Here is a 14,273-nt window from a genome sequence, read left to right on the forward strand (position 1 = left end):
GGTGAGCCCGATTATATCTAGCTGGTACCTCTGAACCTCACGCACTAACTCAGGCTCCTTCCCCACCAGAGAGGTGACATTCCATGTCCCAATTGCCAGTCTTGGCAGCTGGGGATCAGTCCGCCAGGACCTCCGCTCCTGGCCTCTGCCAGGAGCTCTGCCTGGCACACAATGCACCCGACCCCTATGGCGCCTCCTGCGGGTGGTAGGCCTGCGGGAGGATGGGCCCATGTCCCCTTTTTGGGCTGTGCCCGGCCGGGCCCCATGGACTAAGGCCCGGCCACCAGACGCTCGCCCTCGGGCACCCTCCCTGGGCCTGGCTCCAGGGCGGGGCCCCGGTAACCCTATCCCGGGCAGGGTAAACTGTTCCCTCGATGTTTTTCTCATAAGGGTCTTCTGAATCGCTCTTTGTCTGGTCCCTCACCCAGGACCAATTTGCCATGGGAGACCCTACCAGGGGGCAAAACCCCCCAGACAACATAGCCCCTGGGATCCCTGGGACACACAAACCCCTCCACCACGATAAGGTGGCGATTCACGGAGAGGCATTAAATAATGTTTTACTTTTTAAAGAACTTATTTTAACACTGAATTCAACAACAAACAAATCCTTCCTAACAAAAAAGTCACTTCAATGACCAAATTGCATTATATTTCTTTACATCGATATTTGGGCCACAAGTAGAGTCGATCTCCCACCTCCGACGTATCTCCCTGAATCGCTAATTCTGCCTCCTCCCCCTCCAGCCCTGCACCAGCTGCTGCAGAGCTTGTGGTGGCAAACATATAGGTAAGTTTTGTGCATTTCACTGCATCCACCTAAAGGCCTTTTTACCTTTTTTCATTGAGCTTTCCTGCGCCCCCATTTGGATTGTCCATAACCACTCCTCTCCAACTCCGGTCAGCTCAAGTGGCAAAATTTGATAACCTTAGTTGAAAAGGGGAGGGGGGACGAGCCGAAGACGGCTGAGAGATTTCATTGGATTAGCCCAATGTCCTTCAAGAAAATCAACCAGGCCAAGGCCTGTCCAGCCCTGTTGTAGTAGAATTGTCTTGGCGTTCCAGCAGTAGGCCTGTGCTACACAGACCTATCAATACTGTTATTTACTGTACTGACATGTATTCCCTACTGTTGTAAAACTGGGAAATGATCAAACAAAAAAAGGTTTTCAGGGAATACTGTTAAACGTTCAGTTTCTATGCTGTCTGTCGGAACAAAACCCAGAGTGCAATGAAAGTGAGGGTTGGCTTTTTTACATTTGGAGAGAATCCAAGTGAGTCTAATAAGAGATTACATCCAGTGTTGAGGTTGTCATTTTCAGCAACTACATGGATGTTAAAAGCATAATTATTTTGTCTGAGCTGATCACTAAATCAGACAAAGTCTGAGAAATCAAGGTTGAATGCCACTCCCCGCCCACGGCCTGTCCTTCCAGGATACTGAAAGTTAGTTTAAATTAATCATCACCTGCAAGTCACACTAACATGATCATCCTGCTGTAACCAGCTGTCTTTAAGTAAAAGTAAGTCAATATGTTGATCAATTATTAAATCACTATCAACAGAGATTTTCAAGAGAGAGACAGTCACATTTTCCATCCATCCATCCATCCATCTTCATCCGCTTTATCCGGGGCCGGGTCGCGGGGGCAGCAGCCTAAGCAAAGAGGCCCAGACCTCCCTCTCCCCAGCCACCTCCTCCAGCTCATCCGGGGGAACACCAAGGCGTTCCCAGGCCAGCCGAGAGATATAATCTCTCCAGCGTGTCCTGGGTCTGCCCCGGGGCCTCCTCCCGGTGGGACATGCCTGGAACACCTCACCCAGGAGGCGCCCAGGGGGCATCCTTACCAGATGCCCAAACCACCTCAGCTGGCTCCTTTCGATGTGGAGCAGCAGCGGCTCTACTCTGAGCCCCTCCCGGATGACCGAACTTCTCACCCTATCTCTAAGGGAGATGCCAGCCACCCTTCGGAGGAAGCTCATTTCCGCCGCTTGTATCCGCGATCTCGTCCTTTCGGTCACTACCCACAGCTCGTGGCCATAGGTGAGGGTAGGGACGTAGATCGACCGGTAAATTGAGAGCTTCGCTTTTACACTCAGCTCCCTCTTCACCACGACGGACCGGTGCAGCGTCTGCATTACTGCAGCTGCAGCCCCAATCCGTCTGTCGATCTCCGGCTCCCTTCTCCCATCACTCGCGAACAAGACCCCGAGATACTTGAACTCCTCCACTTGGGGCAGGACCTCATCCCCGACCCGGAGTGGGCACTCCACCCTTTTCCGGCTGAGAACCATGGCCTCAGATTTGGAGGTGCTGATCCTCATTCCTGCTGCTTCACACTCGGCTGCGAACCGCTCCAGTGCGAGCTGGAGGCCCTCACCCGATGAAGCCAACAGAACCACATCGTCCGCAAAAATCAGAGATGAGATCCTGAGGCCACCAAAGCGAAAGCCCTCCGCCACTTGGCTGCGCCTAGAAATCCTGTCCATAAAAATTATGAACAGAACCGGTGACAAAGGGCAGCCCTGGCGGAGCCCATCACCCACCGGGAACGAGTCCGACTTATTGCCGGCAATGCGAACCAAGCTCTTGCAACGGTTGTATAGGGATCGAATGGCCCGTAGCAATGGGCCAGACACCCCATACTCCCGCAACACCTCCCACAGGACACCCCGAGGGACACGGTCGAATGCCTTCCCCAAGTCCACAAAACACATGTAGACTGGTTGGGCAAACTCCCATGCACCCTCAAGTATCCTCGAGAGGATGAAGAGCTGGTCCAGTGTTCCGCGACCAGGACGAAAACCGCATTGTTCCTCCTGCATCAGAGGTTCGACTAGCGGACAAACTCTCCTTTCCAGCACCCTGGCATAGACTTTCCCGGGGAGGCTGAGGAGTGTGATCCCCCTATAGTTGGAACACACCCTCCGGTCCCCCTTCTTAAAGATGGGGACCACCACCCCGGTCTGCCAATCCACGGGTACTGCCCCTGATCTCCACGCAACATTGCAGAGGCGTGTCAGCCAGGACAGCCCTACAACGTCCAGAGCCTTCAGGAACTCGGGGCGGACCTCATCAACACCAGGGGCTCTGCCACCAAGGAGTTGTTTAACTGCCTCAGTGACCTCGCCCCCAGAAATTGGCGGGTCATTCCCCTCACCCCCAGACTCTGCTTCCTCCTTGGAAGACGCGTCAGTGGGATTAAGGAGGTCCTCGAAGTATTCCTTCCACCGCCTGACAATTTTCTCAGTCGACGTCAGCAGCGCTCCGCCAGCACTATACACAGTGCAGGTAGAGCACCGCTTTCCCCTCCTGAGACGCCTGACGGTTTGCCAGAACCTCTTCGAGGCAGTCCGAAAGTCTTTTTCCATGGCCTCTCCGAACTCCTCCCACACCCGAGTTTTTGCTTCAGCCACTGCCCGAGCCGCATTCCGCTTGGCCTGTCGATACCTGTCGGCTGCCTCCGGAGTCCCACAGGCTAACCAAGCCCGATAGGACTCCTTCTTCAGCCTGGTGGCTCCCTTCACCTCTGGTGTCCACCATTTGGTTCGGGGATTACCACCACGGCAGGCACCAACCACCTTGCGGCCGCAGCTCAATGCAGCAGCTTCGGCAATGGAGGCACTGACATGGTCCATTCGGACTCAATGTCCCCCGCCTCCCTCGGAATGCTGTTGAAGCTCTGCCGGAGGTGTGTGTTGAAGATCTCGCGGACTGGGGCCTCTGCTAGTCGTTCCCAGCACACCCTCACTACGCGTTTAGGTGCACCAGGTCTGTCCAGCGTGCTCCCCCGCCACCTGATCCAACTCACCACCAGGTGGTGATCAGTTGACAGCTCAGCCCCTCTCTTTACCCGAGTGTCCAGAACATATGGTCGCAGGTCTGGTGATACGATTACAAAATCGATCAACGACCTACGGCCTAGAGCGTCCTGGTGCCACGTGCACTTATGGACACTCTTATGTTCGAACAAGGTGTTCGTTATGGCCAAACTGTGATTAGCACAGAAGTCCAATAACAAAGCACCGCTCGGGTTCAGATCAGGGAGGCCGTTCCTCCCAATCACGCCCCTCCAGGTCTCGCTGTCATTACCCACGTGAGCATTGAAGTCTCCCAGCAGGACAACAGAGTCTCCAGGTGGAGCACCTTCCAGCACCCCCCCCCCCCCCCCCCCCCAGGGACTCTAAGAAGGCTGGGTACTCCGAACTGCCACTTGGCGCATAAGCGCAGATGACAGTCAGGACCCGTTCCCCGACCCTAAGGCGCAGGGAACAAACCCTCTCGTCCACCAGGAAAAACCCCAACGTACCGGCAGCAAGCCGAGGGGATATTAGAATACCCACCCCAGCCCGCCGCCTCTCACCAGGGGCAACTCCAGACTGAGACAGAGTCCAGCCCCTCTCCAGGAGACTGGTTCCAGAGCCCAAGCCGTGCGTAGAGGTGAGCCCGACTATATCTAGCCGGTACCTCTCAACCTCACGCACTAACTCAGGCTCCTTCCCCACCAGAGAGGTGACATTCCATGTCCCTATTGCCAGTCTTGGCAGCTGGGGATCAGTCCGCCAGGGCCTCCGCTCCTGGCCGCCACCCAGCACACAATGCACCCGACCCCTATGGCGCCTCCTGCGGGTGGTGGGCCTGCGGGAGGATGGGCCCATGTCTCCTCTTCGGGCTGTGCCCGGCCGGGCCCCATGGACTAAGGCCCGGCCACCAGACGCTCGCCCTCGGGCACCCTCCCCGGGCCTGGCTCCAGGGCGGGGCCCCGGTAACCCTATCCCGGGCAGGGTAAACTGTTCCCTCTGTGTTTTTTTCATAGGGGTCTTCTGAATCGCTCTTTGTCTGGTCCCTCACCCAGGACCAATTTGCCATGGGAGAACCTACCAGGGGGCAAAAGCCCCCAGACAACATAGCCCCTGGGATCCCTGGGACACACAAACCCCTCCACCACGATAAGGTTGCGATTCACGGAGGAGCAGTCACATTTTCAAGGGCTTTAATTACAGGTGAGCTGATTACTGATTGATTAATTACTAATTAAAAACATTTTCAAGGGCTTTAATTAGTAATTAATCAATCAGTAATCAGCTCACCTGTTTCTCATTTGGTGCTCAGCTGGCACACTTTAAATACAGAGGATGCTCCTACAGTCATGGCTTTAGTGTTAAACTGGTTATGGTTAATATTCACCTCTGTCTGCTTTCTGCTCCCTCATTCTCTCTTCCATCCAGGATCCGTTTGTCTCGTGAAGGATTCTGTTGAGAGAGTTTGGAAAGGAGTCTGTTTCATGGTTGTGCTTTGAGAATAACTCTACCAGACCACCTGTTTGCATTATTGTATATAGAGGCTCTGGATTGTTTTCCCTATTTGATAGACACTGTAAATAGTACCTGCACTTCACTGTAAATAAATTCACTGAACTGGCAACCTGAGTCTCGCCTTTGAGTCCTGCTCAATGACGCCTTTCTTATTGTTACTGGACTGGTTTAAATACGTTCACTTTTAACTAGCTTATTAGTTGCACAGATGTTGTAAAGGTGCTAAGACAAAGTATTCAGCAGCCAAACATCACAAGACAGCAAATTCCAACGCAGATTCATGAACAAGCATGACCCAAGCATTACTTAAGCTCACTGCTGGGTTTGCCAGCTGAATTCAAAAGGTATAACCAGGTGTTGTGTGAGATGTTTGGCTGATTTCCCAAAACTTGGTTTCTATAAAGTTGGTATAAAAGCTGGAATTCAGTGAGTCATCATCATACCCATCATGAACTTCCCTTGTTGTCTATGTAAATTGTGTGCACAGATAATTGTGTCATTAATTAAGCAAAAATATGCCATATGATTCTTGTTTTCAGCACTTTTGACTGAGAGGCAGTTAATGAAGAGTGGCCAGGCTTTAAAAACTTTGCAACCCTTTAATAAATGAAGAACTCCATCTAAAATGTTTCTTCTTTTAATCAGTTAAATTATAAAAAGATTGCAAAAGGATCAAATTTTACATTTACTTAGGTTCTATTTACATTTTATGAAATATTCGAATGTAATACACCAAAATAATAATTGTTTAGTGTATCTTAAAATGCAACGGCATTTATAGGATAAATGTATATGAATTCATCCTTCCACCCATCTAATACCTTCTGGAGCCATAATGCCTGTTGAAGGAAGCTGCCGGAGCTGCTCAGAGGAATTACAGAGCCCTTCAAAGGGGTGCAGCTAACAATCAAACAATGCATTCATAAATATTTTCACAACATGGAGTCTGGATAGTAGTGTGTTTTTTTTTGTTTGCTTGTTTGTTTGTTTGTTGGGGGGGTGTTGTTTTTAATTGCACAAGTCTTCAACAATTTAGACGTTGGCGAATCAAAACTGCTTACTCTGACAGGAGCTCATATTTGTTGGTATAAACATGTAACATTAATAGAAAAACAAAGTATTCTCTATTTCCTGTGACTTTCATCTGTAAAGCATACAGTTTATTGCATGCAATAGCTACTGTTTTATAAAATAAATCTGATTAGTAACATCGAATGTTGCTACTGTAGGTCGTTTAACACAGTGGGTTTTGAAGTTTGCCAATTCATGGTTTTCATCAGTTTTTGGTCTACTGTTGCATATTTTCAGGTACTTTGACACATTGGCATCTGCTGTGATGCTTACACCTATGACTAAGTCTCACAGGTGTTAGATAAGTTTAGATAGTTTACAGAGTTTAATTGCAGAGAAATAATCAATTCATTTTAACCTCCTAGGACCTGCCGTCCACATATGTGGACATCACATTTTGGGACTTCTAGACCAAAATACTTAATTTTTCTCTACAAGGTCCTGATATTCACTTACGAGGACATTATACTGCCACTGTTCTATCAAAAGTTGAAACAAATGTCCTCATATGTGGATCTCATTTTTCTCATAAACAAAAACTAGGTAAAAAAAAAAAAAAAAAAAAAGGTAATTCTTTGTTTTTACACTCTTTAGGTCCCAATCAACCCAAATAGAAAAATTAAAAATGAATGCCATGAAAGAGTTCGGGTCTTAGGAGGTTAAGCATGTCTTTTTTTCAAGCAGAAAACCCGTGGGTTTAAGAGGTTAACGAGAACATGCTGCTAAACATGTCGTTCCGGGTCTGATTGGGGATGAGACCTGAGAAAACTACAGTCTGGCATTGTTTTGACAATACCGATTGAGTATGTGAGTTGAGTTTGTGACCTCCATATGACATAACCAGATGTCATTACTGCTAATGTGAATTATTATTATTTGCGATGTCATTGCTGCAGATCCTAGTGGTGTGGATTAGTGAGTCAATGTCTTGTTCAGTCCTGGCATACACCCTGATGTCATCCATGCAGAGGAGGCGGCTTATAATTGCACCATTTCCGTAGTCAGTATAGGTAGGCAGTCTTGTTAATGATCTGCCTGACGGAGTTAAGGTCTGTGTAGAATTTTCATTTTACAAAATCTACATTTATCCTTCGATAGCAGGATACTGATGGTATCTGAGATTAACAACCACTTTCATTAAGTAGGTAACTCACCAGTTTTATTAAACCATTGTTTTGTGCACACTGTATTTGCTTAGCGCCCTAGCCTTGGGTCCACTTACTCTGCTTGTCCACCACTTCTATATCCATCATGAGTTTGTCCATCTATACCTAGAAGTCCCACAGTATCTTAGCTCAGGCATTCTCAACCCTGGGGGGCTTATCCCATTTTTACATCAGTGCTTCATCAACACAGATGATGTGCTAGTCATCATCTGTGACTAGCACAGATGTTCCTGCACACTACGCCAGCCACTTGGCTAAGGCGTCCTATGTATGCCCCGTCTGCTGCATCTTGCACCCTGTCTCTATTGATTTTGTGGTTACAGCTCATTCCTGGTGGCCATGATTAGTGCCTATGTGCTGTCTATCAGTCCAGCTTTGTGCACCCATTGGTAGGATTTCTCGATGTAAGCCACTTCTTCTATCTGCCAGTGGTGCATACAGTGTTGGCGCCTGTGCTTCCATGATTGCTCTTCTTCTTTTTCAGGTTTCTGATGTCTGAGGTATTCACTAAGGACATGATCAGTTGGCGCCATCTTCCCAATGTTCTCATGGATCTTTGTTTCATCCTCAATAAGGGTTCTGACACTCACTAGCCCCAGCCTCCTTCCTTGTGCTTAGCATACAGTCTTGGTATGCTTTGGTGTGATTTGGAGTGATGCACTCCATGCATGGTAGGGAACTTCCTTGTCTTGATGTCAGGGGCTTCCATCTCCTCCTTTGGCCAGCTTAGTATCCAGGCAGATCTTGTTCATCCCATTCACCTGACTCCTCAGGACTTCCCTTACCCTCTCCAGATATTTGGTGGTTGCAGCTTTGCCTCTTCATAGTCCCTTTTGCCTGAGGGTTTCCCAGTCACTTGTAGCTGTCCTCAATATCTGCAATGTTGCCTTCTGGCAGTGCAATCCCCCCACTTCTGACTACCTTCCCTCTCTTTGTTAACATCCAACTACACTCCTCTAGTCTGAATGACCTTCCAAAGTCTTTGCTGTAGACCCTAGTAGTGTGGATCAGTGAGTTGATGTCTTGTTCACTCCTGGCATACAACTTGATGTCATCCATAGCCACTCTTGTTAATGATCTAGCTTCTCCATCATCAAATCCCAAAGTTGATGGGAACTTGTGGAACTGGCTTGAAGCTGGCCTCTAGTGTTGCTTGCCACATCTCCATTGGATTCCTGATTAAATGAAGGCTCTTAGGGTGTTGTACAGTTATGTGAGGCAATAATGATATTTGTGCGAGGCAGGCATTCAGATAAAAGCTAGGACAGAGGTGGGCAATCTCAGTCCACGAGGGCCGGTGTCCCTGCAGGTATTAGATGTGTCCTCAAACCAACACAGCTGATTTAAATGGCTAAATTAGCTCCTCAACATGTCCTGAAGGTCTCCAGAGGCCTGGTAACGAACTAATCATGTGATTCAGGTGTGTTGACCCAAGGTGAGATCTAAAACCTGCAGGGACACCAGCCCTCGTGGACTGAGATTGCCCACCCCTGAGCTAGGAGAATACAATATCAGAAGGTGATATTGAGAAATCCCCCCCAGTGGCTGAACAGAACTGGACTGAAAGACAGCCCAGAGGCACTAACCATGGCTCTAAGCAGAACATCCATATTTTCCACAAGATCCATACTGCAAAGCTCTTTACCTTAAAATATGAAGTCCCATAAGGTGACTGTTTTTGTGATAAAGTCATCAACATTTCTTTCAATAAAAAAAATATTTTCAGTAAATAAATGTTTGGCCTTGAGTTTCATCATTCTGTGTCTTTGATTTTCCATCTTGTTTTATCAAAGCTTATTTCTACATGTAATCTCAGCGGAATTTGATATATTTTTACTTTGAAAACAACTTAGAACCTTTGACTGAATAGTTTGTTTCTGACACAACGTTTTTTCTTCAAAAATTTCCAAAGCAAGACTCAAGGTTATGTGGTCTTTATAACATGACAGCGTTCAGGCATTTGTTCATTGAATATAAGTTTGACATGTTGACTATGCAGGAATAGCACGCTTCAAGGTTACACTGGCAATATTGTGTTATTGAAATTGGTAGTTACTGAAGGTGAAAAATTCTCCATTACACTTTTAATCCCAGTGTGTCAGCAGATGCCTACTTGTGTGAGGATCAGAGTGGTGGAAGAGAGTCTTGTAGCTGCAGATGCATTGATAGAACAGATGTAATTCAAACCACTGTACCCACCACCTTTTGCTCTGCGTTCTTCTTACTCTTAGGGATATAAGGCAGTGTTTTTAGTTGTAGCACTTAACATCAAGAAAACTATAATGATGCTATTTGATATAGATATGCATCCAGAAAGTGTTCACAGCATCCATATGTTGTGATTCTGCACACAATACCCCATGCTGACAGAATGAAAAAGGTTTGCTGTAAATTCTTATAAATTTATTAAACATAAAAACAAAAAATACATAGCCTTTGCCATAAAATTGAGCTCTGGTGCAGCCTGTTTTCACTGATCACCTGTCATCTTTTTCTACAACTTGATTGGAGTCCACATGTGGTAAATTCAGCTGACTGGATATGATTTGGTCCCATAGTTGACAGTGCATGTCATACAAATGTACAATGAATTATCTGCAGATCTCTGAGACAGAATTATATTGATGCACAGATCTGAGAAATGTACAGAAAATTTTCTGGTTTCAATGACTTTTTGTAAATGTTCACAAGCGTATTGGTAACCAAGTGTGAAAAAGAAATCTTCCCTGTAAAAGTTACATGTTACAGAATAATAAACAAACTAAATCCAATCTATCCCTTCATTATATCTACACGTGTCTAGGTTGGGGTGTGACTTATCTAAAAATAGCTCAACATTGAGAAGCAGGTGGATGGGATTAATGAGCTTCTGAGAACAGAACATACTTATAATTGCAGCTCAGTTTTATTCATAGTGATTTATTAAAAGAAAAGGGATCCTTGTCTAGCTCGACTCATTTCAGTGGAAGCTTCTTTTATTCCATAAAGAATAAAAACATATATAAAAACAAAGGGGCTGTCCTCTATCTTCCTTAAAAAAAACTTGAAGCAGACGTTGAAAGGTAATATGAGCTGTAAAATTTCAAACGCATCCCACTCTACCAAAATTTGCATATTTTGCATTTCCATGTATGACAGTAAAAAACTGAAGATATTCACAAGAAAAAAAACTAAACTCATTACACACTTTTGTGTGGCCTCAATTATCCTTGAAAGCTTTCAGTTATTCAGCAGCAGAGTGGCGGTTACCACTGAGTGGAAAAAGATGTACCACCTTTCACAACCTGGATAAGGTCAAGAACTGTCAACCAAACTGCTTCACAACTACATGTCCAATGAAAATCTGAAAAAGTGTTCAACTTTCTTAACATGTCCATATTATGTTTCTTTGGACTAGAAGAGCCGTCATGACAAAACTCAATTGATGAGCATTTATGTCTTTACAGTGTACCAAAGCAGTAAAGCCACACTACCTGCAAAGAGGAGCTAGCTTGTTGGGGATGGCAATTCAAAGCAAACGCAACACCGCTCTCTGATTCTGATATAGGCTTTCAATGCATGAGTCCAAGCAATGAATTGTAATGAAAATAATTGTATCATTCATTTAACTTAGTAATGACATTTTGTGAAATCTTTGTTAAAGACCCCTTTTAATCTATTAATAAAATACATAAAATGAAAAGCAGTTAGAAATTAATTTTGACTTACTAACCACCGTCATCATCATGTGTGAAGTACAGAACATGGAATTAGAAAATATTGGCCTTGAGTTTCATCAAGTGTATTTTAATATACTTCTAGATGTAGGCCAGTGTTGATGGAGGACACCTGGTCCTCACGGGACTACCATGACAAATCAATGAAAATATTTGAAATGAACTCAATCTTAAACATATGCAGCAGTAATTTTCCATTCAGCAATGATGTGGAAGATTTTTACTTTTGATATCAGTTTCATCTGTAGTGAGGTATTCTCATGATGTTCTATTGATTCTTTTCTTAAAGGAAGAGTTTGAAAAAATGTATCCAACACTTCTTATTTTTAGCTAACAGTAAATAATTTTGGTAATATAGTAGATATTTAAAGATTATATAAATATATACATTTTTGTCACAGTGGACTGGTTTTTTTTGTATGTGTGTGTGTTATTAATCTCTGTCTCTCTTCCACAGCATGTCTTTATCCTGTCTTCCTTCTCTCACCCCAACCGGTTGCAGCAGATGGCCCCGCCCCTCCCTGAGCCTGGTTGTGGAACGAGCTTCCTTTAGAGATTAGACAGGCCAGTTCTTTATCTGTTTTTAAGTCACTCTTGAAAACCCACCTCTTTACCCTGACCTTTGACACCACGTGAGATGTTGGTTTTTTATTTTTTATCTTCGTTGTTTTTAGGTGATTCAATGCTGTTTTATCTTGTTTTTGTTTTAATATAGGGCTGTTTTAATTTTATGTTTTATGTGTTTTACTTATTTACTTATTTCGCTGTTTTCTGTTATTCTATTGTTTTAACTTATTTTCTGTACAGCACTTTGTTCCTGTGCTGGGTATTTTAAAGTGCTTTATAAATAAAATTGGATTGGATTGGTTCTGCTGGAGGTTTCTTCCTGTTAAAAGGGAGTTTTTCCTTCCCACTGTCGCCAAAGTGCTGCTCATAGGGGGTCATATGATTGTTGGGTTTTTCTCTGTATCTATGAAGCGCCTTGAGGCGACTTTTGTTGTGATTTGGCGCTATATAAATAAAATTGAATTGAATTGAATTGAATTGAATTGTCTTTGTGTGTGTGTGTGTGTGTGTGTGTGTGTGTGTGTGTGTGTGTGTGTGTGTGTTAAATATTAATACAGGGTCACATGCATCAAAATAAAGCATATTGTGCTCCAGTAATGAATTGTGCAATAAAACATGCATTTGTAAATTCATTTACAGATCATTCTTTTATTTATTTAAACAGGATTATGGTCATTAATTAATAGTATAATTTAAAATTATATCACTAATTTAAATGTAATTGTTATCTATTAATAAATATTTCAAATTAAAAGTGGAAATCACAAAAAAGATTTAAATTCATAATAAAAACTTCAAAAAACATTTTCAAATCCCAGATTTTAAAAAACCTGATTTTCAAACTACTTACAGAAATAGAAGTAACTTGTGTTGTCAAATTGTTAAATGTTGTCACTGTGTTACTTAAATTTGTAAGTGTTAGTTCAAACTATAGGATCAAAGATATTGTTTTGTTTCTATTACCCTCCCCAGCCTGTTGGTGGGGGAGGCTGTAGTGTTTTATAGGGGCACATCCTATGTGAGGGTTCTGTTTTCTTGTTTAGTAAACTTCCTGCTTTTGACCCTTTTGGTGAGCAGGAGGTCACACAAACGCACCCCCAAACACAAACACACACATTCTCGCACAGGCATACACACACATACACACATGGTACCTTATCTTTTATAACCATAGGAGGGTTTTACAATGGGTGGTGCTTGTGTGTACTGTAACTGTTTTCAATAAAAGGCAGCGAGTGGCGGCCGGGGTCGAAGTGGTCTGACCGAGGGCTGCTCTGAGATCCTTGTGCAAGTAAAATCGATCGATCGCTAATTGTCTTGCTTCCTTGTCGTTAACGGGAATAAGTTTCTAAACCAGCGGGGCCTGTGGAAGCGCAGACCCAACAACTAGTGAATGTTTTTCTGTACGCTCTATAGGCCTATAAGGCCTTAAATTCTGTAGATCAGTTCTTTTGGTTCAGTTACTAATATAAGCGTTAATACAACTCTTTCATTTAACCATTTTGCCTCCCTGTCTCCTTTCAACCCAGACACTTTTTGTTACCTTCCCTCATCCCCTGGACATTTTTAGGGGAACGTAACAGATGTATATAGTAAATTATGTAGAAATGATTATCACAGAGTACAAAAATTTAGGTTATTTAATCCCGGATGATGTTTAGGCGATGTATCCATTTACATTATTGTGTGTGTTTATTGACAGGAACTTGAACTTCTCTGGGAAATGAGGACACACCCACATCTGTTCTGTACCATAGTAATGGAGGATGTTACAGCTTTCACATCACTTTGAGTGAGCTTTTTGGCAGCTAGCATGCACACAGAAAAACCTGCCACCTGGACTTCAAACGAGGGGCGATCGTGGCTCTAGTTGGCAGTTCGTCTTGTAATCGGAAGGTTGCTGGTTCGCTCCCCGGCTCCGACAGTCTTGGTCGTTGTGTCCTTGGGCAAGACACTTCACCCGTTGCCTCCTGGTGGTGGTCAGAGGGTCCGATGGCATCTGTCAGTGCGCCCCAGGGTAGCTATGGCTACAATGTGGCTACAATGTAGCTGCCATCACCAGTGTGTGAATGTGTGTGTGAATGGGTGGATGACTGAATGTAGTGTTAAGCACTTTGGGGTCCTTAGGGACTAAGTAAAGCGCCATACAAATACAGGCCATTTACCATTTCAAACAGGAGACACACCCTCACTTACTGTGTCCTCTGCTTTTACCTCTTAATCTCTTTCTCCTTTAACCCACAATTCAAATCACTGCAAAGGAGTCATGTAAAGTTATTAAGAAGGATGTTTGTAACTTCCTCACATGTGTACTTTTACTCGTTTCCTGAGTCATATTTGAGAAAATGATCTTCAAAGAGTGGATGACTACATGTAGTGATGCTAGCGTTAGCCATTTTAGCCAACATGGCGGTCAGGTTGAATCCACACTCAGTTC

General features: G+C 44.6%; 1 protein-coding gene across 1 annotated transcript in view; it reads right to left on the reverse strand.

The window, feature by feature from the left end:
* Nucleotides 1–7,903: 7,903 nt before the first annotated feature.
* LOC148096845 (uncharacterized) overlaps nucleotides 7,904–14,273 on the reverse strand; it is a 110,265-nt gene continuing 103,895 nt past the window's right edge. The window contains exon 4 of the mRNA XM_087834847.1: nucleotides 7,904–8,153. Within this exon, the coding sequence (XP_087690973.1) occupies nucleotides 7,904–8,153 (250 nt within the window). The remainder of the gene's footprint in view (nucleotides 8,154–14,273) is intronic.

Source organism: Neolamprologus brichardi, chromosome 22, assembly GCF_056152115.1.
Source record: "Neolamprologus brichardi isolate AB-2024 chromosome 22, ASM5615211v1, whole genome shotgun sequence".
NCBI lineage: Eukaryota > Metazoa > Chordata > Actinopteri > Cichliformes > Cichlidae > Neolamprologus > Neolamprologus brichardi.